The sequence below is a fragment of the Zootermopsis nevadensis genome, unplaced genomic scaffold (genome assembly GCF_977971745.1).
Source record: "Zootermopsis nevadensis isolate Lab colony 2312 unplaced genomic scaffold, Znev_1.0 Znev_ptg000028l, whole genome shotgun sequence".
Taxonomy (NCBI): Eukaryota; Metazoa; Arthropoda; class Insecta; order Blattodea; family Termopsidae; genus Zootermopsis; species Zootermopsis nevadensis.
Genome location: NW_028259160.1, coordinates 16,607,151 through 16,632,793, shown reverse-complemented (window position 1 = coordinate 16,632,793; position 25,643 = coordinate 16,607,151). Strand labels below are relative to the sequence as shown.

General features: G+C 38.0%; 1 protein-coding gene and 1 non-coding gene across 3 annotated transcripts; one reads left to right on the top strand and one right to left on the bottom strand.

The window, feature by feature from the left end:
• The first annotated feature begins 41 nt into the window (after positions 1–41).
• On the top strand, positions 42–25,460 carry PolZ1 (DNA polymerase zeta catalytic subunit). 2 transcript variants are annotated; one of them, XM_087357741.1, is made up of 27 exons: positions 42–171; positions 1,508–1,684; positions 2,135–2,321; positions 2,862–2,955; positions 3,271–3,415; positions 3,793–3,912; positions 5,355–5,542; positions 6,456–6,705; positions 7,017–7,236; positions 8,054–11,806; positions 12,308–14,300; positions 15,222–15,407; positions 16,181–16,331; positions 17,206–17,369; positions 17,582–17,782; positions 18,351–18,469; positions 18,634–18,775; positions 19,346–19,476; positions 20,060–20,173; positions 20,291–20,462; positions 20,800–20,943; positions 21,479–21,727; positions 22,007–22,120; positions 22,249–22,439; positions 22,986–23,213; positions 23,433–23,661; positions 24,134–25,460. In XM_087357741.1, the coding sequence occupies exons 2-27, from the start codon at positions 1,546–1,548 to the stop codon at positions 24,278–24,280; spliced, it is 9,771 nt and encodes a 3,256-aa protein (XP_087213867.1). In that variant the 5' UTR covers positions 42–171; positions 1,508–1,545; the 3' UTR covers positions 24,281–25,460. The 2 variants fall into 2 exon arrangements, with proteins under 2 accessions (XP_087213867.1, XP_087213868.1); XM_087357742.1 differs by lacking the exon at positions 42–171 and adding an exon at positions 254–335.
• LOC147872364 (U5 spliceosomal RNA) lies at positions 4,080–4,195 on the bottom strand. Its single transcript, XR_015537593.1, has one exon. It is a non-coding gene; the product is annotated as a U5 spliceosomal RNA (small nuclear RNA).
• Positions 25,461–25,643: the final 183 nt, after the last annotated feature.

The following is a 25,643-nucleotide window of genomic DNA, read 5'->3' as shown; positions in this document are numbered from 1 at the left end:
TGTGATCTTACTTTTGTGCTGACATCTATTGCAAAACTATATTATAGAATATATCGCGCGCATAATCCGATGGACAGAACGGACATTGTAAAGAAAAGTGTGACATTGGTGTAGAATGGCAGCGGCAAAAATTACGTTTTCGTGAACAAATTTTCTTTCTGATGAGAATGTGTAAGAATTTATGGGCATGTTTAAGATATGTTTTATTACCGTTTGTTATTATAATTTTAACATGATAAGCAGAAGGAACATGAATATCATTTATGGAAGTTAGTAATGGTCAAAGTGAAAGTGACAACGGTCACCACTGTATCTTTACATAAAACAATATCTTTGTATGTATTTGAATAGAGAATTAGATTTCGAATGTAGAAGACTTAGTTCTAATGTGAATGTCATTAATGTTGTAGTGTTATATGTCCGCCAGCTATTTTAAAGTGGCGATAACAGTAACCGCCCATTCAGGTGGTAAAATTTATTTTGAATAGGTGAATACTTCATGTGGAATGGCACTAAGTTTTTATGTCATTCGCAGTTTATTCGAATTTTTATTTGTAGTTGAATTGAACGTCCAAAGCTTGTCTTGACACCGGCCAAGAAAGTAATAACATTCAGCCTGTTAAAACTGAAAGCTGATCTGGATATGATGAAATGTCTGATGAAGTAATGAAAATCTACAGGTGATGGTGGACCAGCCCTTTTCCGAACCTCGTGGTCAAAGAACAGCCACCAGCCCCTTCCACAGAATCACTGCAAATCCTTTCCCATCAAACATGATCACCAGAAACTCTCTTGTCACCTTTCCTCAACCACATGCCCCTATGCTTCACTAGCCAGCACCATAATATCTGTTTGGCCATTCACTGCATGCCCTATGTAAGGTCTCCAGAATTCTCTCTGCTGCATGGCCACTTTGAAAATGGCAACTGCAGATTTTAGTGAAATGTTGGTTAGCTCTAAACATTTTATGTGGCTTACATCGAAAAATTAAAGTTGTACATTGTTTAGAATGTGTTAGTCATAGAATTTTTCTGGCTAAATTAGCTTATTATGGATTAGAGGGAAATAATGATAAATGGATAACATCTGTAATTCTTCTTTGGCAAGTCCAAATATTGTCCTGGTATGTGACACCCAGAATCAGAGTTCTTCCTGTAAAATAGGAGACCAGATCACACATAATATTCTGAAATGATAATAAGAGGAAATGCACACAACCTAATATGTCCATCATGTTACAACAGAATGGAATAGAATATAATTTATTTACATTCCATAGCTCCTTCATGGGCCAAAGTCAAGGATGTAGAGCATATCATAATACAAATACTAATGTGTGTAATTTACCTGCATTTTGTGCCTTAGGTTAGGCTAACTTTGGTTATGTTAGCTTTAAACTAGCCAAGCCATAGGTAGAATGAAAGTTTGTCCTGATGCTACTGTGAACTTTGGTCACTTGTTAATATGTAAATAGTGTAAATGATTGTTATTCACTCTTTCCCCACAGGTTTTGTGAGCTGAAGGATGTATCAAGTTATTTGAATCATGTTTTCTGTGCGCCTTATTTTGGGTGATCATTATATGAGTCCTCCCATCCCTGAATTAGATGTGGTGTATTCGGAATTCCGTGGAGCAGAAGTCAAACAAGTCCCCGTTATTCGAGTATTTGGATCAACAGTTACAGGTATAGATGGTCGTTCTGGTGTGGAACAAGTATGAAAGGATGATATGGCTTAGCATTACATTCTGTTTTGAACACTAAAGATTATTTCATGTGAAGTGACATGTTTTTAATGCTTTGCAGTCCAAATTTATCAACTGATACTGCTACTTGTTACAAACCTGTTCTAAATATATATTGCTACAGGTGATAAGCAGGATATATCTTTGAATCAGAACTCTGCTGCATATGGTGTACAGATTTTGTTATTGTACTTTGTGCTTAAATGATAACTCATTAACTCCATGGTCAGAGTCCTTGAGAAGCTAATTGTTGCTTAGCCTAATAAAAGCTTCCCCCCTTTTATAGAACCCAGCGGTTCATTACCGTGTTCAGAAGAGTCAGTAACTGTGCTGTATCTGCGACAGGCAGTCCCAGTCAATTTTATTAATAGTGTGCTTGCTTCTTCTGCAGGAAAGAAAACGTGCTTGCACATCCATGGCGTTTTCCCATACATTTACGTCCCATACGAAGGGTCTGAACCGTGTGACAGGCTCATGTATCAGATAACATCCAGCTTGGATAAGGCCTTAAATATATCACTAGGAAAAGGAAATTCTGCAGCACAACATGTTTATAAAGTGGTTCTTGTATCTGGATTGTAAGTTCTTGTTGTTTTTTTCTTGCTTATAATGAATTTGGTACATAATGTGGGGAATCAGATGTGGCTTCTGGAGCGTTTTAATGACGTTAGCTTCACATGTTGCATCATTTTTGAAAACACTGTATGCGTGAGCCAAGCAAGGTGGCTTAAACAGTAACATTTGTGCTGAATTTTGTTTGGAAGGAGCCTGTTTTAAATCTTCGCTGTCTTGATCAGATGGTTTTTTTTGTAAGGGTGTATATATGGCAAGGTAGATACAGTACAATCCTGGAACGTGACTGACTGACCTGAATTATAAATGTATCCATTTTATGTAGTTTTGAATCTTGGTGTTTCACCTTAGGGGTGGAACATTAACTGGGGATGTTTTAGAACAAATGCCTGTTCATCCTCTCCTGAATATTTATTCACTTGTTAATTGTTGTGTTCTTCGTATGGACCTATTTATTTAAATATTTAAAAATAGCTTGGTCCTAAATGATTTTTAATTTATATCTTTGCAGAAAAATGAGTGATACACATTGATTTTTATTGCAGGCCATTTTATGGTTTTCATACCAAGGAGCATCAATACTTCAAAATCTATTTTTATAACCCACTTATGGTCAAAAAGGCAACAGAATTGTTACAGGTAATTTATTAATCCGATATTTTTTTAACGTTGGGTATGTTTGCAAAGGTTACATTTTGAAAATAAGAGTACTGTAAATTAGAAGGGACAAGAACGGTGGGAAGACAAGAGGAAGGTGGGAAGATGCTGTGAGACGAGATGCTGCCGGTTTGATCCAATGTCATAATTGGAAAATGGCCACAATTAATAGATCTTCATGGAGGCAGAAAATTGAGGAGGCCAAGGCCTGATATGGGCTGTAGAGCCATTGGATGGATGGAGTACTGTAAATTGAAGTGTCTTTTTTCCATTCATGTTGTAATATATCTGTTTCAGAGTGGTGCAATCCTCAATAAGATTTACCAGCCACATGAAGCCCATGTTCCCTATATTCTTCAGTTCATGATAGACTATAATCTGTATGGCATGAACCTTGTTAATCTTGAAAATGTAAAGTTCAGGCGGGACCCAGAAAATCCAGGTAAGAAATATTGAACAAGACATTCTCTAGGGAGAGCTTATGGTGGGAAATTTCTTAAAATACCTAAATCTGTATAAACACACCAATTAGAATTATAAATTGACATGTTTCCTCAAATACGCTCGCACGTTAAAACAAAAAATATGCCGTCATAAATTGGAGTGTGTGGTTTATTTGTGACAAGGTTGGCAACACTGCATATTCCAAGCAGGATTTTAAATTTCAAGTTGCTCGTCGTTTCACTTACCCATGCTACAAGCCACGTACAGCCTCAGTGTGCAGCTGATTGTTAATCTGTGAAAATATTTTAAATGGTAGAATAAATAAAAAATAACGTTGCTGAAGTTCGATGACGTGCACCTTATCATGTTCTGTAGGGAGTTTTGAAAATCTTTCTGAGGAAATTCTGCTACCAGAAAGAGTTACCAGGATGAGTACATGTGAAATTGAAGTGGATGCTGTGGCAGCGGATATTATCAACAAGAGGACAGCTGCAGGTATTCACTACAGTAATTCAAACATAATTTTTAGGTTATCTGTTGTGTTTTTATTTTGTGTAATGTGTGTGCCTTATGGTTTTGTAATTTTATGAGTTGTTTTATTTTGAGTGTGGTGTGTCGTTTTGTTTGTGTCTTATTGTAGCACCAATGCCACTGGGTATAAACCCATTTGCAGTTAATAATAATAATAATAATTTAAAGACTCATCATATGTTCCCCTCCACGGAAATCTTTAGTAAAAGGCGAAAGATTTATGCGTGTTGAAGGGAAACCAGAGTATAATAATAACACTCAGAAAATATTTGCCAACATCCCGGGCGAACACGACATAAGGCAACTGCAGAAGACCGCCATTTTGGGAACTTCATACATCATTCGAAAGACGCTTTCATAAAATAAAATTATATAATACATGTAGCACTTGCTAAAAACAATATGGATCCCGGAAATAGCTGCTGCCCTATGTACCTTAGGGACAAGGTCTGTCTCGGGTACATGGAAGTACACACCCTATAAAGTGGTGAATAGATGGGATGATAATAATAATAATATTGCCGACGACAATGATAATGTATCCCCTGTGCCTTAGCACCACTCCATAAAGGTATAAGTGGAATGAGATGGAGCTCCGTACATTCGATACTTCTGCAATGGATGGAGTTCATTTGTCACTTTTATGCTCTAGTCCCTTTACATCCAGTGCCCTTCAGGTAAGTTGGATTTACCTCAGATTCCAATGCCTCTGCAAAGAATTTAACTCAGGGTATCCTATATTCCTCCCTGCATACCATCATAGTCATCCTACGTCATCTCATTTGATGCTTAGCAGTTGATCTGTCAAAGAATCCAGTAAACGTAGGTAGTTCTGTAAAATTTGCTGGAAATTTTATACATATCCATGACAATACTTTTATTTTCCGTCGTTTACACAAGCTTATTGTTAAAATCATATAAAATTTCACATAAAATTGTTACATTTTAAAATTGACGACATGTTCGAAGAAGCCTGGAGATGTAGTAAAAACGAGAAAAAACAAAAACAATATAAGCAGAGCAACAGATACACCAGATTTTAATTTTAATTTTGATAGACCTGACGATGATAAGATTGTATATCGAAACATGTCGTCAATTTTAAAATGTAACAATTTTATGTGAAATTTTATATGATTTTAACAATAAGCTTGTGTAAACGACGGAAAATAAAAGTATTGTATTGAAACACAAGCATGATGCAATTAAGATATAAACATATCCATGAGTCTGGATAATTCATTGACAGCTGTTTCCTCTGAATGATACAATGGCAGGATCCCGAATGGATTTCTCCAGTTGTGAGCAGAAGGTTTGGCTTTGTACGTGAACCATTTGAAAAACTCAGTGGTGTAATATTCCGTGCACTTGTCATTTATTTTGTAGTGTTTGTTTGATGTTGCTAGATGAGCTGGTTGTAAACCCTGGACTGGCGGCAATCTGGGAAGATGAGAAACAACGACGGAGAGAAGAAGGAAGAACGTCACAAATAACTCCCCAGTGTTCTCAAAAGCGTCCATTTGCTGCTTCTACTGACAGTGAACTTTTCTTTAAACAGAAATTACATGACAAGTTACTACTATTAAACTCAGAGGTATATGATATAAACAAAATTAACTGCCTTTATTCTTAAATCGTCAGTGTACTAAAGCCCTTCACTTAGGACTCATGGTGTGACAAGATGCTGTTTGGTGAGGTAGTGATCACGCACCTTGTGGGGCAGTCATTAATGAGTATGAAGTAACATTTGAATGATGGTGGGGGGGCTGATTAACTTGGAGATAAATGTGCTCTGTTGTTACTTCATCCACCAAGAATCTCACTTGCAGTTGCTTAGTATTGAACTTGGGTTCCCCCAGTCGGAAACCTTCATCTAGTCACTTACCCGGTGTCCTACGTGAGCGATTAAATGCGAGCTGTGCGAGTTGCGTGGGTGAAGCGGAAATATCAAACTGGCTGTTTGTGTGGCGCTGTCCTAGGTTCCAGCAAAGTCCGAGATCAAATTTTTGGATATTTTCGCGCAAGTTGCTGCGCTGGCCAGTAAGGCGCATGCACAAGAAAGCTCTGACCATGCAGTACACGGAAGGTGCATGCGCAGGAAGGCCGTGTGCTTCTATTGCGGTCCCTCACGTAGGACACAACAAGCGATTCCCTTATGTCATATGACACCCCATGCTGCTTATGCAGCTTGCTTCTTATCGCTTACGTAGGACATTGCCTTAATGTATGGCATGGCCTATTTTAGAGCCTTGGAAAGATTAGAAAGTCAAATAAGGTTTTAAATTGCTCAGAAAGTACTACTTGCATCACAGAAATTTGAAATACTTCTCTTAAGTAGTGTAAAATTTTACACTAAATTTGTATTTGTAATACATGAAGATCAGGACCAGTCTCGGTACAAAATTGTGAACAGCGGAAATTATGTGTACTCCATGTATACCAGATTCACTCTATTATTTCAGCAAATATTGTCTTATTTTTATTTACTCTTTAATTTTCTGTTATAGCTTTCTGATAATTCTTTGTCACTACCGAACACTCCGGATTCTAAGAGAACCCCATATCCTGCTGAAACACCAGAAGATTCAAAACTCATCGAAGCATCGTTTTTGAATGTGCACGTACAACCGTCTGGATCCGTTTCATTTGTTGGAAGTGAGCGAGTGGAACACGATAACAATATTTCAGTCGTAGATGAAGATTTGGTGTTGAGTTTAACGTCAAGCCAGAGAGGAATAAATCATGATTCTGTTTTATGTAAGTAAAGATTATCTACTAGGGCAAGGAATTTAATTCTTACTCAGAAGCTGATATCTGCCCATTGTACATTTATCATCAGAGTAACACCACAGGTTACTTCACTGAAAAATTGACTGTGTAGCTGGGTGGAAACTTGGGTGAAAAGAAAAGTGCTTTTTCTTCATTACATTTAGTTCGGAAATATTTATTTGATCGTGAAGAGAGAACCATTTATATCAACAGTACACACAGAATTTGGTTTGTGAATCTGTGCTTTTAGTATTACATTTGCAATGTATTCCCCAACCAGTATCTGTTTTTCTATACAGTTGATTCCCAAGATGCGGAACTTGCTATGATCCTTCAAAACCTAGAGAGCGGGGCAAATGTTGATGAAGATAGTATCTTGGGATCTCAGGCATTTCAGGAATTAGAAACTGAGACAGTAGATGGCAGTGAAGACGAGGACATGCAAGATCTAAGGCAGCCGTTAGATGCCGCAGTGGATTCAAGCCCAAATGGTGGCTTTGAGAAAGAAGGCTCGAGCAGGTACCTGTTGAATGTGTTATAACTGGGATTACGTGAAGTTAAAAGCCATATTATGTTTCGATGTATGTGTTGTGTTCAAAAATTAAAGTTCTGAAGGACCACTTTTGGCTCTTACATATTTGTTTCGTGAAGTATCAGGCCTTTTAGGTTTTGAAGTTGTTACTCGGTGTAATTTTCTGGATAATTATTTTTTTTACTTCTTTTATATAATTTTAGGAGAAGAGAATATGATGTACGTGAACTTGACCCTTTTCCATGATTTTGCGAGCACATACCACAGTATATCAAATTAGAGCTAATATTTTATATGTGAGGTTAAAATGTGTCACCATACTAATATTTCATGTCAGGTTACAATGATTGATCAGTTATGTGGATGCTGTGTTGTTCAGAATTTCCTCAAAAGCTATATACGGATGCATTCATTTCAAGCATTGCCGCACAATTTTGAGTTCTTATGGCAATAAAAATATTATATTCTTCTGGGCTGTGATGCCATATAGTCTTGTAGGTGGTACCAACATTTTGGAGAAATATTACCACTGTTTTGAAGGTGGATTTACTTTTACCCTGAAGGTATAGGCAATACATTAAAAATGGTTATGTTATCTATATCGGTTCGCTTGCTAATGTGTTGTCCATGCTTTTGTGTTGGTTTATTATGACTTGATTTGTCCAGTGGGAAGGCAGAGCAGGTACTTGCCTGTCAAGTAACATTCAGCATGGTGGTGTTGACTCCACTGTTGCACATACATGTCAGTATAGATACAGTGAGGTTAAGTTTTCGCATTGTGCCTTTTTTTTTATGTTTACACAGATTTACAGATCACCAGGATGATTCATTGTGGGAGAATACATTTTGGGAGGATGTGAACAAAATTCCGCAGTTGGATGGAGCCGACGATGTCCCCGATAAATCACGACGCAGGAGATTTGGGATGAGGGGAAGATCATTTCCACGGCGATCGGTGCATAAACGTTTGGTTAAGAGTTCCATCAGTGAAGTTGGTAGAAATGGTTCATCTGTGTGGACTGCAGACAGTGAGAATAAGCTCTGTAATGGTGCGTCAGAGTTGGGAACCAACGAATTATGTCTCTCAGCTGCTCCAGAGAAAGCTAGCACATGCTTTCATGTTAATCCTGCAGATGACTTTACAGAAGTTGCTGATGATAACAGAAATCCTATGATGGCTGGAGGTGTGGGGAGAGAACATGAAAATGATGTGAGAAACTGTTTCTTGGACATTTCCAACGATACTGACGGTTCTGCAACTGTGGAAAAAACAGTAACATTGGAGACTGTTCCAGTTACAACAGATGATTCAGTGACGGACACCAAAAGTAGCCATATTCCAAGATGTACCAGAGACATGCAAACCGATGTAGTGGTTGGTTCATTTGAATTGGATAGTTTGTTGGTATGTGCTAAAAATGATAATGGTCCTGTAGGAGTTGGAAACTTGAAAAGTGTGTCTGACGACTGCCCGTCTCCAACAAATGGTTTAATAAAACATTCCAGTGAGAAGAGTGTCGTAGAAACAGAATACAAAATTTCTCTTAATGGCTTTGCAGAAGTCAGTGGAGACAGTGTGGATCCTGTAATTTCAGAAGTAACAGGATCAGAATCATTAATAATCCTGTCAGAAGATACAGTGGAAATTTCTGACATTATCACTAATCCCAGTACTGTTGAAAGTGTGTTAGTAGGTGGTGAAACTAATCTATCAACACTCAATTCTTTGTCACAAGTTTCAGGAGATGATGATATTCGAGGTATGAGGAATGTAGGTTCAGAATCTGCTAAACTTCCAGCCAAGCAAGTTTGCAATGAGTCATCTAATTCAGAAGTAAACTTCCAGCCAGTTTCTGTTGTGTGTTGCAACATGCACGCATGCTCATGCATGTCAGATGGCTCTGTGCTTGCTCTGCAGTTGAACGATCCCGGAAGTACTTTTGAAGTAGATGGTCAGGAATGTGATCGGTTTAGGCAGGGTGTTTTGATTGGAGATCCCTCATTTACAGCACAGCTAAGTTTTTCAGAAGGAGATAATGACCTGCAAATGAATGGGCTTTTCTCTGGTACTAGCATACCCAACTTGTTATCTTCAGAACAGTGTTCAGAAACTTCCAAATCATCATATATCACTGATATCGATACAGATTTGTTGGCTCCATATGACACGCAAACAGTTCGTGAGATATCGCCAGAAAAGAGCACAGTTTCATGCAGAACTTTACGTCACCGCAACAATTTAGGTCGAAAACAAATTTCAGGAAATTGTAGTAAATTATTTCGATCAAGGAGGATGATGGCACAGAATTCAGAGCTACATAACATGTCTGACATTAATGTAAAAAGAACGTGCATGCAACGCAGTAGAGGGACTGGTCCTTCAGTTGAAACGGCTGGCACTAAACAGATGTCGAGCTGTCACGTTCTCCCCAAAGTAAGGTTGAACTTGGATATTGAAAGAAAAGATACTTTGTGCTCTGCTGTCAGTGCACTATCTTCTTGCACATTTAAGAGTCCTATGGAAGTTTCTCCAGTCGAAGTGAAACGGATTGAAACGATGCTTTGGAAAGGAAGCATAGATGAGATAATACAGCTGAAAGATTGTTCAATAAATGCAGGTGTCATGTCTCAAAACGAAGTAGAAAATGCCAAAGAGAAACTGGACAGCTGTGTTCAGAAGATGTGGAGTAAAACCACGAATGGTCAAAAAGCAGATGTTAGTAATGGTATTATTGGCAAGAACAGTAAAGAAGGGATAGAATTTCATGTAGGAGACAGATGGAACAGATCTCGTGTATGTACCCGGGCTGGAAATACACTGCGTAAGTGCCTTTGTGAGAATGATGACGCATTGACCAGCAGGAGTATGCAGTCTGCATCACGGTCATGTATGGTGACGACAGCTGGTGAAAAACAGTCAAGAAGACTGCAAAGAGAGAAATGGAAAAGGTTGTCTCTATCATATAGAATGAATGCCACATCAAATAGTAGAAAGAAACTTGAAACAAATGGTCTAATACAAGTAAATAATATTTGTATTAGACCGTGCTATGTGAAGCTTGTGAAACTGCAAGACATTTCTGAGCAAACAAGGATCAATTCTTGCAAAAGTAATTCACAGTTCATAAATCATAAAGCTTCAGCTACTCATTCGTTTGGTTTGAGCAGCTTATCTCACACAGTTGATACCAAAGGATGGGAAGTGAGAAATAAATTAAAGCCATGTAGAAGTGTAGCTCAACAGATGAAAATACGTTATTCCAGTTCAAGAGGTGGAGCAAAGGCTAATGGGAATGTGAATTGCAACAGTATTGAAAGTTTTGTAGATCACAGAAAAACTGACGTGTGTCCAGTTTCTTTTCGTGTTCCTACAAAAGCTAAAAATGAAAACCAGTGTAACAAGGTTGCAGTTCACGGTAGAAGTATTGCAGTTTCGAAGACAAGAAATAAAAATGATGCTAAGGTTGCTAAAACTGCTGTACTTCACATCCAAGAACCCTGTGATTTTAATTCTGTGCAGATTGAACCGAGGAAGCAACTCAGAAGAACTGGTAAAGGTAAAGGGAGTAAAACTAAGAAACTGTTAAATAACTTACAGCCAGATAAATCCAACCTACTTAGTCGCATGAAACCTTTTTCCATTTGTCTCGAAAGGCTGGACCAGTCTGTTTTAGAAAAGTATTCTGTGACTTTATCCTCTAAGACCACTCCACAAAAGAATACAGGCTTCTTACAGCAAGGAGTAACAACTGCAAGTAACAAAGCTAAGATCTACTCTGATGTACGTGGGAAACACATAACAAGATCAGGAAAATGTAATCATATCCATTGTCGAGACAGAATTCCGTGTTTGGATGGGGTGTTTGAGAACAGTTCATCAGATGATTGTTCAGAATCTAGAACTGTTGACCATTCTGAGCAGTCAGGAAAATCTCCAGATTCAAAAAGGGCTAGACAGCAGGGAAAGATAACACAAGAAGTTGAAAATAAATTTACAGACCTGCAGCACAAGAATACAGATTACTCTAACAGTTCTGTCTTAGAAGAAACATTATTACATACACCAGGGTTTGAGTCTTCAGCAGAGAACTTAAATTTGAAGAATGCAATCATATGTTCTGAAACCCATAGTCCAGTTAGGCCTCTCAGAAGATCTTTGTATCCTGCTCTGGCTATAAAAATACAAAGATCACCAAAGAAAAGGAATGTAGTTGCTGTAAAAAAGTTTGAAGCTGGATCAGAACTGACAGACATTTCAAGTCCAAAAAATACAAATAGCTGGAAGGGAGGAAGCAGACTGAGCAGTGTGGAGACTGAAGTAACAAGACCGAAGCAAGCGGTTCTTAAACAGAAGCTCACCAATGGGCAAATACAAGCACAACCTAGGGATATGTGCAACATATTTAAAAACAGAAAGAGAAAGTCTTCAACTTCTGTACGTCCTAGTCAGACTTTTCAGAAATCGCCCCCAGTGCCCACAGATGTTCATGCGTCCAGCATCTGTGATACCATCAGGATTACAGAGAACCAACAGAACATCTCTGCAGAGAAACACATGTACGTGATGTCAACTTTCAGCACTGCTTGTTCATTTTCTTTAGGTTAGTAGAGGGGCTGGGTTATTATAATGTCTGATCTCCGTTAGCATCTGTGAGTTAAGTGGTAGCCTTTCACAATTGCAATGTTAACTGAACATGGCGTGAACTTTAAATATCCATAGCTCTAACTGTAGGCAATCAAATTCACATTCACGGGACATTTATAACTGGGAATGATCTCGGTAATAGGTTACAAATTAATTCACATTAGAAAAATATCTTCTAAGCACTGGCCAGATCATGTCCTTACAGTGGTGAAAGGTGTGGTAATAAATCCAGTCACTAACGTATTTACATTGAATGATAATGCATTAATAATATTTCTCATACTCTTCCCGTAGAAATTATGTTAAAAAATGGGTGTGTTTGGATAGTTTATACCCCTGTTTGCCTGTAGGCACTTTTTAAAACCCTGTTACATATAAATTTAAATCTAATTTTATTTAATTCGTAATTTCAGATTCCCTTTCGGCACAGCTAAAGGAAAACATTTTAGTAGTCAAGAATACTGTCATGTAGACATATTACATAATTTGAATATTACCAGTTCTGAATCTGGTAATGATAGCAACATTTTAGTCACAAGTACCAGTAGTTTTCCATTAGGAAGCGAGACCAAGACGGACAGTGTAACTCAACCGTATGAATGTTCACAGACCATTGATGATGCTTACGATAAGCGTGTGAGTGTTGCATCTACATCAAAGCATACAGAAGCAGGAAGCGTGGAGCAGATGCCAGATAAATGGACAGGATCAGATATTAGAGACTCAGTTTCTAATAAAACATCAAGAAAACAATCAAACTCTCCAATTTTAAGAAACCGTCCTGAAAATGAACTAGAGATTAGAGCAGGAGGGAATGACTCGGAAAACATTTCACAGGATTCCGCCGAAGTGTGTGTCAGTAGAACAGAAACCTTTAAAAGCAGTGGTTCATTTGGAATTGATTTTCTAGAAAGGAAAAAGATTGTAAAAGGGAGACAGAGTTTTGATATGTTTCATACTGAGGATGTTGCAGGTCATAGAACTTCATCTCCAAGAATTATCTTTGCAGAAGGGATGTTATTACGTGAGCATCTGACGGAATCAGAACTACCAAAGACAGATAGTGAGAATATGCAAATATCTGTAACGGATTCATATGAGAAAATCGAAAGCATAAAAAAGAATAATTTAGACAGTGATTTTAATACAGCCGGTAATAGAAGTGATGAGAAAGTTCAACAACATACAGAAGGCGTGTTCAGTTTTTGTGATACAGAGGAGGAAGATGATGATGATGAAGGAATTATAAGTTTTTACAATGAAATTATTCCATGCAGTCCAGCAGTCTCTCAGTTAAAAGAATCTTTGATAAAACCTTATGTACCTGCTGATAATTCCAGCAGATGTGCTACGCATGATTTTAAATGTGCATTGCTCACAGATACAGAGCAGAACAATTCAGATCTTGTAGCTGAAGCACCTCTTAAGGTTGTAAACCAGACCCCAGCCATTGAACAGTTGAGGATTATTACTGCTGATAGTGAGAATCATAGAGTATATACTCCAAAGTTCAACCCTCCTTCAAAAGATGAGATTTTAGCAAGTATATCACAATTTTGTATTCCTGAGTATCAACACCAAGAGCCCTTTGTTAGTAATTTCTTGGATACAGTAAATAAAAAAGAAGTTGGAAATAAGATCCTAAGAATTTGTAGCACTTCAGTTCTTAATTTGCAGCCTTTTGTTGCAAGTTCGCTTAACATTATTGACATTGAAACTTGGAGAAAGAAATGGTTACAGGAATTCAATTACACATCTCAGAGAAGTTTAGATGGAACTAGTGACCTGGATATCGGTAACATGAAACCTGCCTTGGCCAGTCACAGAGAAGTTACCATTACACCATGTAAGCTTCCTCCAAATGTAACTGAAGTGAGACTGTGGTTAGAAGCAACACAGAAGTTAACTGAACAGGGCCTGCCAGAAAATGATGTGGTGAGCAAAGTTAGTAGGAAGATCGTGATGCCGTTAAGTCCGGGACAAGAATCGGCATCAGACGATGACATGTCTGTCTCTCCTGCGACCCCTAGAAGTCTCAGTTTTGAGCAAAGCCACGGGGGTAGTGTAGTTGCAGCACACAGCACTCCACAAGTCACGCCAACTTCTCACGGCCTGCCGAGTCCCTCTTGCACACCCATTCATAAGAGTCAACACAAGATAGCGAAGTTGCTACTGAAACGGTCAAGAAAGGGGCTGAAACTGGACTCTCCGAGTCAAGAAAACATGTCTACCACCTTGCCATTAATAAGAGAAGAAACAGCAGCGGACATTGGTTCGGAACTTGTGTCTCCACTTGATACTAGTGGAACTTACAAGCGGCAAGGTTGTGACAATAGTAGTGATGACCTCAGAGCATTGGATCCAGTTCAGTCGGCAAAAAATGTTAACCTACAGTCAACCTCAGAGGTGGGTGAAAATTATAAAATTTATTCTGTGCTATATTAAACACTGAATGGTTGCTTGCTTTCACAGAATTGTGGCATGGACCACGTGGTAAATATTCCAACAAACGCATAATGCCGCTGGTATAAAAAGACCTTTGTGACGAAGCTAGATGGCAAGAATTTTTATACAAAGCTCAAAGAGTGGTTTGCAGTGAGATTCTTTGTTTTTGTTTTGAGGCTTTGATATGATACAGAGTTATAATGTTTTAGTGGTTTAAATTCTGTGTGATGGTTATTGTTCCATTGGATTAGTTAAATAAATTCAACTGAAAAATAGGACATATCTTCAAACCAAATCATTCACACTTTGTTGTCAAGAATTTACTGTATGTGTTGTGCAGCTCAGAATATGAGCAGTCCTCTTAGTAGAGGCCCATTTTAGCAGTAAATTCACTGCACTGATGATGATCAGGTATTTTAGGCTCGTGTGTCACTCCCAATGAAACTGCGTTCGGTCACATAAGGTAGTGAATGTGGCTTCCCCCAGTGTCCGTGTACAACTGGACCTGATGCCAGTTATCTCAAAAGACCTCAGGAGAACAAGGTCCTCAGATATAATAACCTCATGAGATTTTTTTCTTATGGGGGCCATTGAAAGGAAAAATCCACACAAATGAGCCTAGCAACATTGATAACCTTTAGAAAAACTTTTAACTGTAGACTAAACATATTACAGTCTGCATTTGCCAGTTTTCAAGCATGGATACGACATTTGACCATTTTCAGCACCTTTCGTGACGATGCGGTTTTGATAAAGAACGAGGTATGTACCTAGAACATTTGATTGCCATTGGTAATTGAACAGTGATTTTATTGCTTAAAGTCTGGGGTATCTAGCGAGAGGATGACTGCATCTTAACTGTACCATTTCATTTTTTACCAGGTACCAGATGACAGTGAAACTGTTCGTAAGGCGCTGCTACACCGTCAAATCCGTACCATCCTGACAACTCCAAGAGGTTTGAAACGTGGTAACTCCAGCTGTCAGATAGAAGAAAGTACTCCAAATAATACATATGGCTTCCGGATGTCATTTGAGAACTTGCATGAAGTCAAAGCGGTTTGTGAGGTAATGTATAAATAATAATTAATATTGCCATTGTACTTTTGTGTTTAGTTGCTGGTATTTCAAGGTATGACAGTCATAAAGGAAGAAACCGCATCCTCACATTGAATTATTTTACGGTTTTCTTTGTAAATTAGTGAGATTTGTTTTGTAATAAATGGATTCATTCAACCACATTATACTTACACACAACAGACATTTATGCCTTTTCCCTCTTCATAATATGCTAGTATGGAAGTCCCCAGACATAAAGGGACTTAAAAAGAAATATACTGTGACAGGTATTTGTATGGGGATGTACCTTAGTAATGTCCTTTCCAAATAGAGCACGGTGCAAATAGTGATAAATGCTGGTGACTGAAGGCCCCCTTCAACTGATTAGTGCATCTTCAAACATAGTTTAAATTAAGTTTCAGTACCATTAGTTTATATCTCAGTCAGTATAGTGACTAGCTACGGGCTGGATGGCCGGGGTTCGATCCCCGACGGGGGCAGAGGATTTTTCCTCTAGCCTCTGCGTCCAGACCGGCTCTGGGGCCCACCCAGTCTCCTCTACAATGGGTACCGGGGTCCTTTCCCGGGGGTAAAGCATGGCCGGGGCGTGATGCTGACCACTAACCCCCATCTAGTGCCGAGGTCAAGAATGAGTAGGAGCTATACCTCCACTCCCCCCAAGCGCCTACATGGCGTATAGTGGGACAGCTTTACTTTACTTTACTTTACTTACCATTAGTTTATGTTGTGACTATATGCAATAACTAAGTCTCTGTTAACAGCACCAGTTCCTGACAACGTTCATTATGGAGCTGCACGTCCAAACTCGAGGTGATCTGAGACCAGACCCGGCTTGTGACCCAGTCAGAGCCGTGTTCTATTTTGTAATGAATGATGTTCCTGAAGATTCGCGTCTTTTGAAGCAAGAGTTAGGTTAGTGGTACTGTTTGTTTTTGCTTATGATGAAGTGTCTACTGGTATAACACTCAAATTTTTTTTTCTTTTTGCAGTAACCACTAATCCGTTTCTCGTGACCATTTCTTAAAATACATTATAATGTCTTCCTCTAATTTCATTCTAAGTCTTCCACATGGCTCTGCTCTGAGTGATTTCTTCACCAAAATGTTGTATGCATTTCAAGTGTTGTTTCTGTTTTAGAAGCTGTACCTTTTTCAGTTTTAAAATTTTCCCTTTCTGAGTGCTTCCTCATTGTCTTTTGGGTAGTTACAATACTCTGATATACTTTATGTGGCTGTTTCCATTAAAGAATTCACCAAAATCATCTGTGATTCAAATTTTTGGACAAAGATTGTGAAAACTAATGAAGTTTATGGAAGAATGACAATTCTTTATGTTAATATCTTGAATAAACCAGAGTAAAATGTAAAAATTGATACAAAGATTCAAAGGTCAGTGGGTGAATGGTGATTATGCATGTTCTGAGTGGATGATGACTGTAAGATTTTGAGGTTAGGAAGCACGTCAGTCGATATATTCACAGTCTAAAGATTTAGCATTGATAACATCTGGATCTAAAATGAGCATTAAGAAGTTAAAGAAACCACAAAATTTACTTGAGGGTTAACTGAAAACATTTTATTCTCCTGCAATCATGGAACTTGGTAGATGGTTGAGACAAGGTTAGGTTACATGGAAAAGTGAAATTGTCTGACTATTCGGTGATTGTCATATGAAAACTTTACAATGCAATTGCCTTCAGCTCTTTTGTTTATTCTTCATAAGTGTGCATTAATAACCATCAAAGCAGTAATGGCTTGTTTCATGATATATGTTCTTGCTCTTTCAGGTATAATTGTGGTGTGTAATTTGGATGGAAGTGTTAGGATGCCTTTACTGAGGGGTACTCCTGAGAACTGTAAGCTAACTTATGTAGAAGATGAAGCGTCTCTTGTCCATGAATTAGTGAAGTGCGTAAAAATGTGGGATCCAGATATATTAGGCGGTTATGAGGTCAGTTTTGATTAAACTGAATTGATTTAATTTTATCCTTAATTTATTATGTGGTGAGGCTAGTGATAATTATAAATTAAAATTATGAAACACAGTTATTCTTTCTTGTGAGCACAGTAAGATTTCAGAAAATATAAGGGTCATTCTCACACACAAACCTGTTGAGTTGCTGCCAAGTACTGACGCACGTAAAGATAATGTACAACTTACAGGTGGAAATGTTATCGTGGGGTTACCTCTTTCAACGGTCGTATACTCTTCAAATCAATCTGCGTCCTTTGATGTCGAGAGTGCCCACCGCCAGTACACGCAGTCACCATACCGAAAAAGAAAGTATAGCTTCTCATTTAACTGAAGAAATCAGAGTGACAGGGCGGATTATGCTGAACATTTGGAGACTAATGAGACATGAGGTATTTGACACACATGCTTCCAGTTCTATGTATAGATTCAGTTTTTGTGTTTGGGCCCTGTCATTTGAATATTTCTAAAAAAATATTTCAGTTGTGGCTCAGACATGAAATCACTGGCCATGGAAATGTAAGGACAAGAATAAGCTCATCTTGTGTTGGATTTGGTCCATTGGTTATGGAAGTTGCATCTGATTTGACTTCATTCTCTAGTTTCTACAATTGTACTAAAAATAAAAATTTTGTTTGACCCCTACAGTTTGTCATATGTTCAAAGAAATGGAGGGTAGAATCTCAGGCCTCCAAATACAAGGGAGTGGTAACCACTCAAATGTTGCTTTCGGTTGTAATCTTTTTTAACTGGCTGCTTAGTTGGTTGCATGAAATCATTGTTTCAACAGACTCTGTATTTTCTTCATATTTTAATGGGAAATTGATTAATTTTTTCACAGCCATGTGAGCAGGAAAATATTAATTTCACTTTTTTTTCCCATGCCCACAATATTTTTGTCAGTAATGTTATTCCATTCCTTTTTTCCTCAGTTTTTAACAAAAATTTTGAAAATTTCAGATATCTGTCCAGAGTTACACATTTGAGAATATGATGTATCATATACTGCATCAAAGGATCGCTCTTCACTCGTTTAAACAGTTGACATACTGGTGGGAACACAGAACACACCTCTACAGGTCAGTGTAGTTGTCGTGTTATACTTTCAGCAGGTATTCTCGTCACATAGGTTACGCCTAAACAAGGTTTCGCTCTGAATATAACATGTGGGGTCACAGTGGTATAACATGATCAGTCGGTGAAGTTCACGGTGATGATGTGGAACTGATTGTTTTAATTTCAGGTGGATATGTGTTGAGTATTATTTACTGAGAGTTCAAGGAATTGTCAAGTTACTGGATCAGCTGGATCTCATAGGACGGACTAGTGAACTAGCAAGACTTTTTGGAATCCAGTTTTTAGAAGTTCTTTCCAGAGGTTCACAGGTGTGTAACATTCATGTTATTTATTTATTGTTTGCTTAACATTGCTGCCAGTAAGGATGATTAATGAATATTGAATTGGATAATATGTGAAAGGAACCAATTGTGATCTAACTTGAGGTATTATCCCAGAATTTGCCTCGAGGGACTGAGTATAATCATGAAAAGCCTCAAGAAAGCCATTGTTTGAGCCAAGATTAAAGTCAGGGACCTCCCAGATATGAAGTAGGAGTGATAACCGCTTGACTATGATGCTCAGTATGTTTCATGTTACTGGCTGCCATATATTAACGCATACTGATGTGCAACTCAGTGCTTTTGGCTGAAAACATGGCATTGTGCATAGTCTGTTCTGCTGTATATCCTTTGGGGATAGTGTATACTGTAGTGTCGATGTCTCAGCTGATAATAATTTTAATTACATTAACAGTTTTTGGGAACATTTTCACTCTTCGTTTTGAGAACCAAATGGAATCCATGAGCAGATCTGCCAGCAACATGGAGAGATATTAATATTAAGTTTGGTGATATTTAAAAAGTATAATATTTATTTCTACTTTCGTGTTATTGTAGTTCCGTGTGGAATCTATGATGCTTCGCCTGGCCAAGCCTCTCAATTATGTACCGGTTTCCCCCAGCATTCAACAAAGAGCTAAGATGAGAGCGCCTGAGTCATTACCTCTTATAATGGAACCAAATTCCAGGTACTGATCTTAACAGAAACTTTATTCTATGTTCGTGATATAGAATCTCCAAGTTGACAAGTCTGTCATGTGCAGCAGCTGTTATTAAGATGCCCCCCCCCCCCCCCCCCCCCACTACATTAAATCTGCTTCTTCCAAATGTAGAAATTGTGTAAAAACCTACAATCTCAAATGTTCCGTACTAACCAAAAATACTTCTAATGTTTTTCCTATAGGTTTTGTACCACACATTAGTATGTAATTATTTTAGGTGCATTTTTAAAAGAAAATGCATGTATTTGTTTTACTATGTCCAATATGCCTTGTCTGTGAAACTCAGTTCGTGCAAGTCAGTTTGATAGACTCGTGCTAAATTTTGTTGGGCCATTTTGATTTTGGTTTATTTGTAAAGTCACGTCAAGACCTAAATATAACGTTATGTACGTATGTCACTTTAGTTACTTACGAGTCTAAGTACGTTTTAGGCCAAGTATTCATCAAAGAGAAAAGTGTCATGTCGAAAAGTTGTAGGTGTCTCAGTGTCTGTAATGTTTATATATGTTCTGAATGACGAGGCGTAATATGTCACTTTTGTTCTTTTCAGATTTTACAGTGATCCAGTAATTGTACTGGATTTTCAGAGTTTGTATCCATCAATTATCATTGCCTACAACTACTGCTTCTCAACCTGTCTTGGAAGGGTGGAACATCTGGGACAGTAAGTTCATTTTTCTTGTTGTTAAACTTATTGTTTTTAAAGTTGGTATAGAGACTGCCTATGACTGCATGATCAGAGTTAAGATTTATTTATAATTCAGTGACTTTTGTATTCTAGGGCGACTCCGTTTGTTTTTGGATGCACCCACCTCAAAGTTCCTCCCGCACATCTCGTAAAATTAGAGAACAATATCAACATGTCCCCCTGTGGAGTGGCATTTGTGAAAAGTGGGATAAGGAAGGGCGTACTCCCACGTATGCTGCAAGAAATTCTGGACACCAGGTTGATGGTAATTCTGGCCTGTCTTATGGCAACTCAGTCTCGCTTGTTTCGTGTCCTTCGATAAACACTCCCCTTTTGTAATTTTTGGTCTTCTAGGGTGTGACACTGTGTTGTCTTGTACATGATTATCGACATTTTGGATGACTGCTGAAGATAGATGTGGCATGCTCCTGCAAAACATTGGTATCCACCCACAATACCACTCATTATAAGTAACCAATTAACGATGGATATCAATGGGCCATTGTACTCTATCAGCATGGAAGATGACAGCTGCTGAATGAAAGGAATTGCAGATACGGTTCATAAATTGAATGAGCAGCCTAGATGTATTTGTTTTGCAGGTGAAGCAGTCCATGAAGGCACATAAATCCAACAAGACGCTGCAGCGAGTGCTTCACTCTAGGCAGCTTGGCCTCAAACTAATTGCAAATGTTACATATGGCTACACAGCAGCAAATTTTTCTGGAAGGATGCCATGTATTGAGGTAACATGTCTGAATGTTAAAGAGTTCTTTAAAGCTTTATAACGCTTATTCAGGGACAATCGAGGTAACAGATCATTGTAAATACCTTATGAGCAGAAGTTAATAGGTCAGCTTTCCTTTCTGGGAACATATCTCAGGTTGCTGTAGCAGTAATGCTTAGACGTGGATTCAAGATGTACCCATTTTGAATCTTGGCTACTGTTTGATTTTTCATTTTATCCCCAGTACAGTAAAACCTCTCGATTATCCAACTCCCACATTAACTGACCAAATTTCAACCAGATCAGTTGCGATCAGTTTCTACTGGCAAGAGTCTTTAAAGCGAGACCAACGCCGTACGAGTGATCGTCCTGCCAACACGTGTTTTCAGTTCGCGTGGAGACGCTGTGCTGCGTACATCATGTGGTGCAGAACTGTGCATTAGTGTGCATATTTTGTTATATTACTCTACTGTAAAGTGATTAACTAATGAAATGGCTTCTGACAAGGGTTACCCATTTATTTCTCATAATATTTGCTGCTTTCTTTTGCGTAGGTTGGTGACAGTGTTGTGAGTAAGGCAAGAGAAACACTGGAGAGAGCCATACGTCTTGTAGAAACAACATCTCGTTGGGGAGCACAGGTGGTGTATGGTGACACTGACTCACTGTTTGTGTTGGTCCCAGGCAGGAATAGACAGCAGGCCTTCAAGATAGGAGCAGAGATTGCAGAAGCTGTTACTTTGGACAACCCAAAACCAGTGAAATTGAAATTAGAGAAGGTGTATGAACCGTGCATCTTACAGGTGAGGACTTTGGAGGGTGTGGAGTTGTTTCAGATTTGGGGGTTTGGGATTATTTGTGTCAGGGAAATTCATGTAGAAATATGAATTTTCAGTAAGAGTTGTGAACATGACAAGACATTAAACTTCAATCATTAAGATTAATAAAATATAAAAGTAAAATGTTATGTGATCATGTTTTGGACTTCATTAAAATCTTTTATTGAAATCCCCTTTAGTATTTCCCATGTTAATGATTTAACTCCTGAAAAATATTCTGCAATGTATTTTGTGTTCATTTAGACTAAGAAGCGTTATGTTGGATATATGTATGAAAGTCCTGATCAGGATCAGCCCGTTTATGACGCAAAGGGAATTGAAACTGTGCGTCGAGATGGATGCCCTGCTGTAGCCAAGGTAATATTTGTTAAATGTGTCTTCTGGTTTGACCATGCAGTAATCTTTATTATAATCTGCAATTTCTGTGATGTTGAAAACTAATATAGTCTCCTGTAATTATGAAATCCGTTGTTTGCTTTTCCCAGATACTGGAGAAGTCTCTGAGACTTATTTTTGAGACAAAAGATGTAAGCTTGGTGAAGAATTACGTCTGCCGGCAGTTTTCCAAATTATTGCAGGGGCACCTCAACATTCAGGATTTGATTTTTGCTCGAGAGTATCGTGGCATGTCGTGCTACAAACCTGGTGCTTGCGTACCTGCTTTAGAATTAACGAGGTAAGTAGTTGTTGAATGTCTCTCTAGTTAGGCAGAATTTGTATTGGACAGAATTCAGAGCCATTTCTACCACCAGCTCAAGTTTCAGATATAAATAATCCATGCAAAGTTGATGTGGCTTGCATGCAATGTAAGTGGATGTATTTTAATTGTAATGAGGTAACAACTACATGATAAATGTGCCACTGTATATAATGCGGTCACATGTTTTGTATCATACTGTTCTTTGTATTCTGATTGCTGCCAACAGTCATTGGCTGTTTTCGTTTCTGGTGTATTCCAAGTGATACGTTCATGTTTCATGACTGCTGGATATATGTTAGCAATTGTCAGTGCATGCAGTTTACATTGTATGGTGACGGGGAATGGAGATGGATAGATATGTTTAATTGGGTCTCCAGTCAGTCTGGACCTGGCAGTGTAAAGAAAATCAGATGGCATCTACCAGTAATCAAGATACAGCCATCTAGGCCACAGCACATCACGTCACAGTTCTAGTTTCGAAATGAAGTCGCTTCAGTTTTGCTTGTTTTGTTGTGATTTCAGACGCTGGTTACAAACAGATAGGCGTGCTGAGCCACGGCAAAGTGAGAGAGTGCCATATGTCATTGTGAACGGGCCGCCAGGATTGCCACTGATACGGTTGGTCAGGTCACCGCACGAATTGCTTGCTGATCCCAGTCTGCGACCTAACACTACATACTATATCACGAGAGTTATTATCCCTCCGCTTGACAGATGCTTTTCTCTTCTTGGAGCTGAAGTTGAGTCATGGTAGGATTTTGCACAGTTTGTTGAACAAAGCTGTATTCTGTTGAATTTTGGAGTTCATACTTATTGCAATGAATCACCCCAATGTCAGTATAGCTTTTACATATAGGACAAGCCATGTTTCCTGCATATTTGTTCAAAATGTTTCAATCCAAAATACTTCATATTATGATATTACTTCTTCATTTTTAAAAAGATGAAACTGTATCGTGTTTTTTTTAGGTATGCCGATATGCCACGAAGATATGTAACAAATTTACCGACAGCTGTGTCCTGTGGACTCAAAAAGAGCACTATTTCGCAGTATTTTTCCACTATGAACTGTGCAGTATGCAGTCAGTTGACAACTGCTGGAATCTGTTTGACATGTCAGCAGCAACCTCAAAAAGTAGCTGTTGTTCTAGCGAACAAAATTCGAATGTGGGAAAGGACATACACTAACATCAAAAAGGTTTGTTCAAAGGATTTATACGAATGTTGATTGCAGTCTTCTGAGTTGTGGCACCTTATAGTTAAAAACTACTTTTATCCTAATATAAACTGTTTAATACCAAGGACCAAGAATGTATCCTGATTTGTATTAGATTTCTTTATTTTCTTTTAGATGTTTGTCATCAGTGGATACATTTTTTGTTTGTTTTTATTTATAAAAAGAGCTCTTGTAGATACTGTGGACTCTTAATAGTTGCAATATTTATATTCCGGATGCCATATAAGAGCTGAAAATTTGTAATTAAAGTTGTGGAAGAATTTGTTATGCTTATGTTCAAGTAACAGTGACTGGTTTAGTTGCAAGTAATTGGTATAGAGTGGCGATGGCGTTAGTGTTGGGTAGTTTGTAGCAGAAGACTTTACAAACATTGTGGTTCAGATAAAAGTGAGGTTACATCACAGTGATAGTGATAAAAAGATTGTGATTTCAGGTTTGTCAGTCATGTTGTGGACGTCCTGAATCCATCGACTGCATTTCTCTCGATTGTCCCATTTTGTTCCGGAGATGTCAGTCTGCTCGTGACTTACAGCAGGCCCCTTTTATCCAGAGCTTGCAAGAGCAATACATCACCTTCTGAGCCCTTGTATAGCCTGACCAGAGCATGTCACTTCAGTTTCACGCTTAAGTTAGCGACTTTAAAAGAAGGTAGAACAGATGTGTCAACTCTTACCCTCAGTGATGAAGGTTGTTACAAGAAGATAAAAGCCAAAAGCTGTGTAAATTAAAGGATGTAGCTTTAAGTAACCAGAGGAAGGTATGTTTGGTCTGCAGAATGTTTAATGTTAACAAGTGACCCGTAAACACTGAATACATTCAGAGTTGGGAGTTTTGTGATTTCAGGTTCTTACACTTGTTGGAAGTCAAGGAAATTGATCTTTGCGCTGTGTCAGTAGCTGATAACTTTAGACAGGTGATACAACTGATATGGTATGGCATTTAAATATAATCACTGATTTACATTATAAAATCATTCAAATTTATGCCAGTTTGTCCAGGAACACATCCCCGGCGTAAATCGAGGGCTACCTGTACTTGAATTAAAATTACAAGTACACTTACATAATGAATGGTGTATCTTGTATGGCATACTCAAAAGTCCAGTGTGTTTCATCTACAATTAGCAGATGAAAGTGATAGTATAATTGGCTGTAAGATTCTTTTAAAAAGAATGATTAGAGACATTACTAAAATGAGGCCTTATTAAAAACTACAGGTGAACATTTTATGTATGAAGGATATAGTTTTATAAAGCTGATTGTGATGTGTAAGTATGTAATAAATTTAGAAGGCCCCGTGCATGTACTACCAAATTTTAGTAATATTTAAATCGCCATGTAAATAATTATTTGTTTATTATTAGAAGAAGAATTTTCATGTTCCTTTGTAAAAGTCAACTTCAAGAAGTGTGCATGAATGTATTCTTCAAATGCACTGTTCGTGATATATCAGAGTATGATAGCCATATATGTATATTTTGGTATAAGTTACAAAATTGAAAGTATATTATTAAGGACATTTATATTATAAATACATGTCTGCTTTTTACTTGGTTTCAAATGAGGCCTGAGTCTCAGGTATGTTTTGAATCTTTATATTATAGCAAAAAGAGGTTATTCTTAAAACTGACCATAACGCAGAAATTTATGGCTGCATTTATAGGAATGTTAAATATGTGAATATATGATATATTTCTTATGGCAATATTTAGTGAATTAGTATTGTTTAAAACAATAAATGCGAGTGTTCACAACTGTAAATGATCATAAATTCTCTCATTTCCTCCAATATTCTTTTGGTACTTTTGGCTAGCTTCCTTACTGAAATTGATGTTACTTAAATCCCTTCTCTTTAAAGCATGAACTGCTAAACAATTAGTACCTTATGCCATTGGTATTGTGGCATTTATTTTCTTAAATAATTTGATGTCTGATGCCACATTA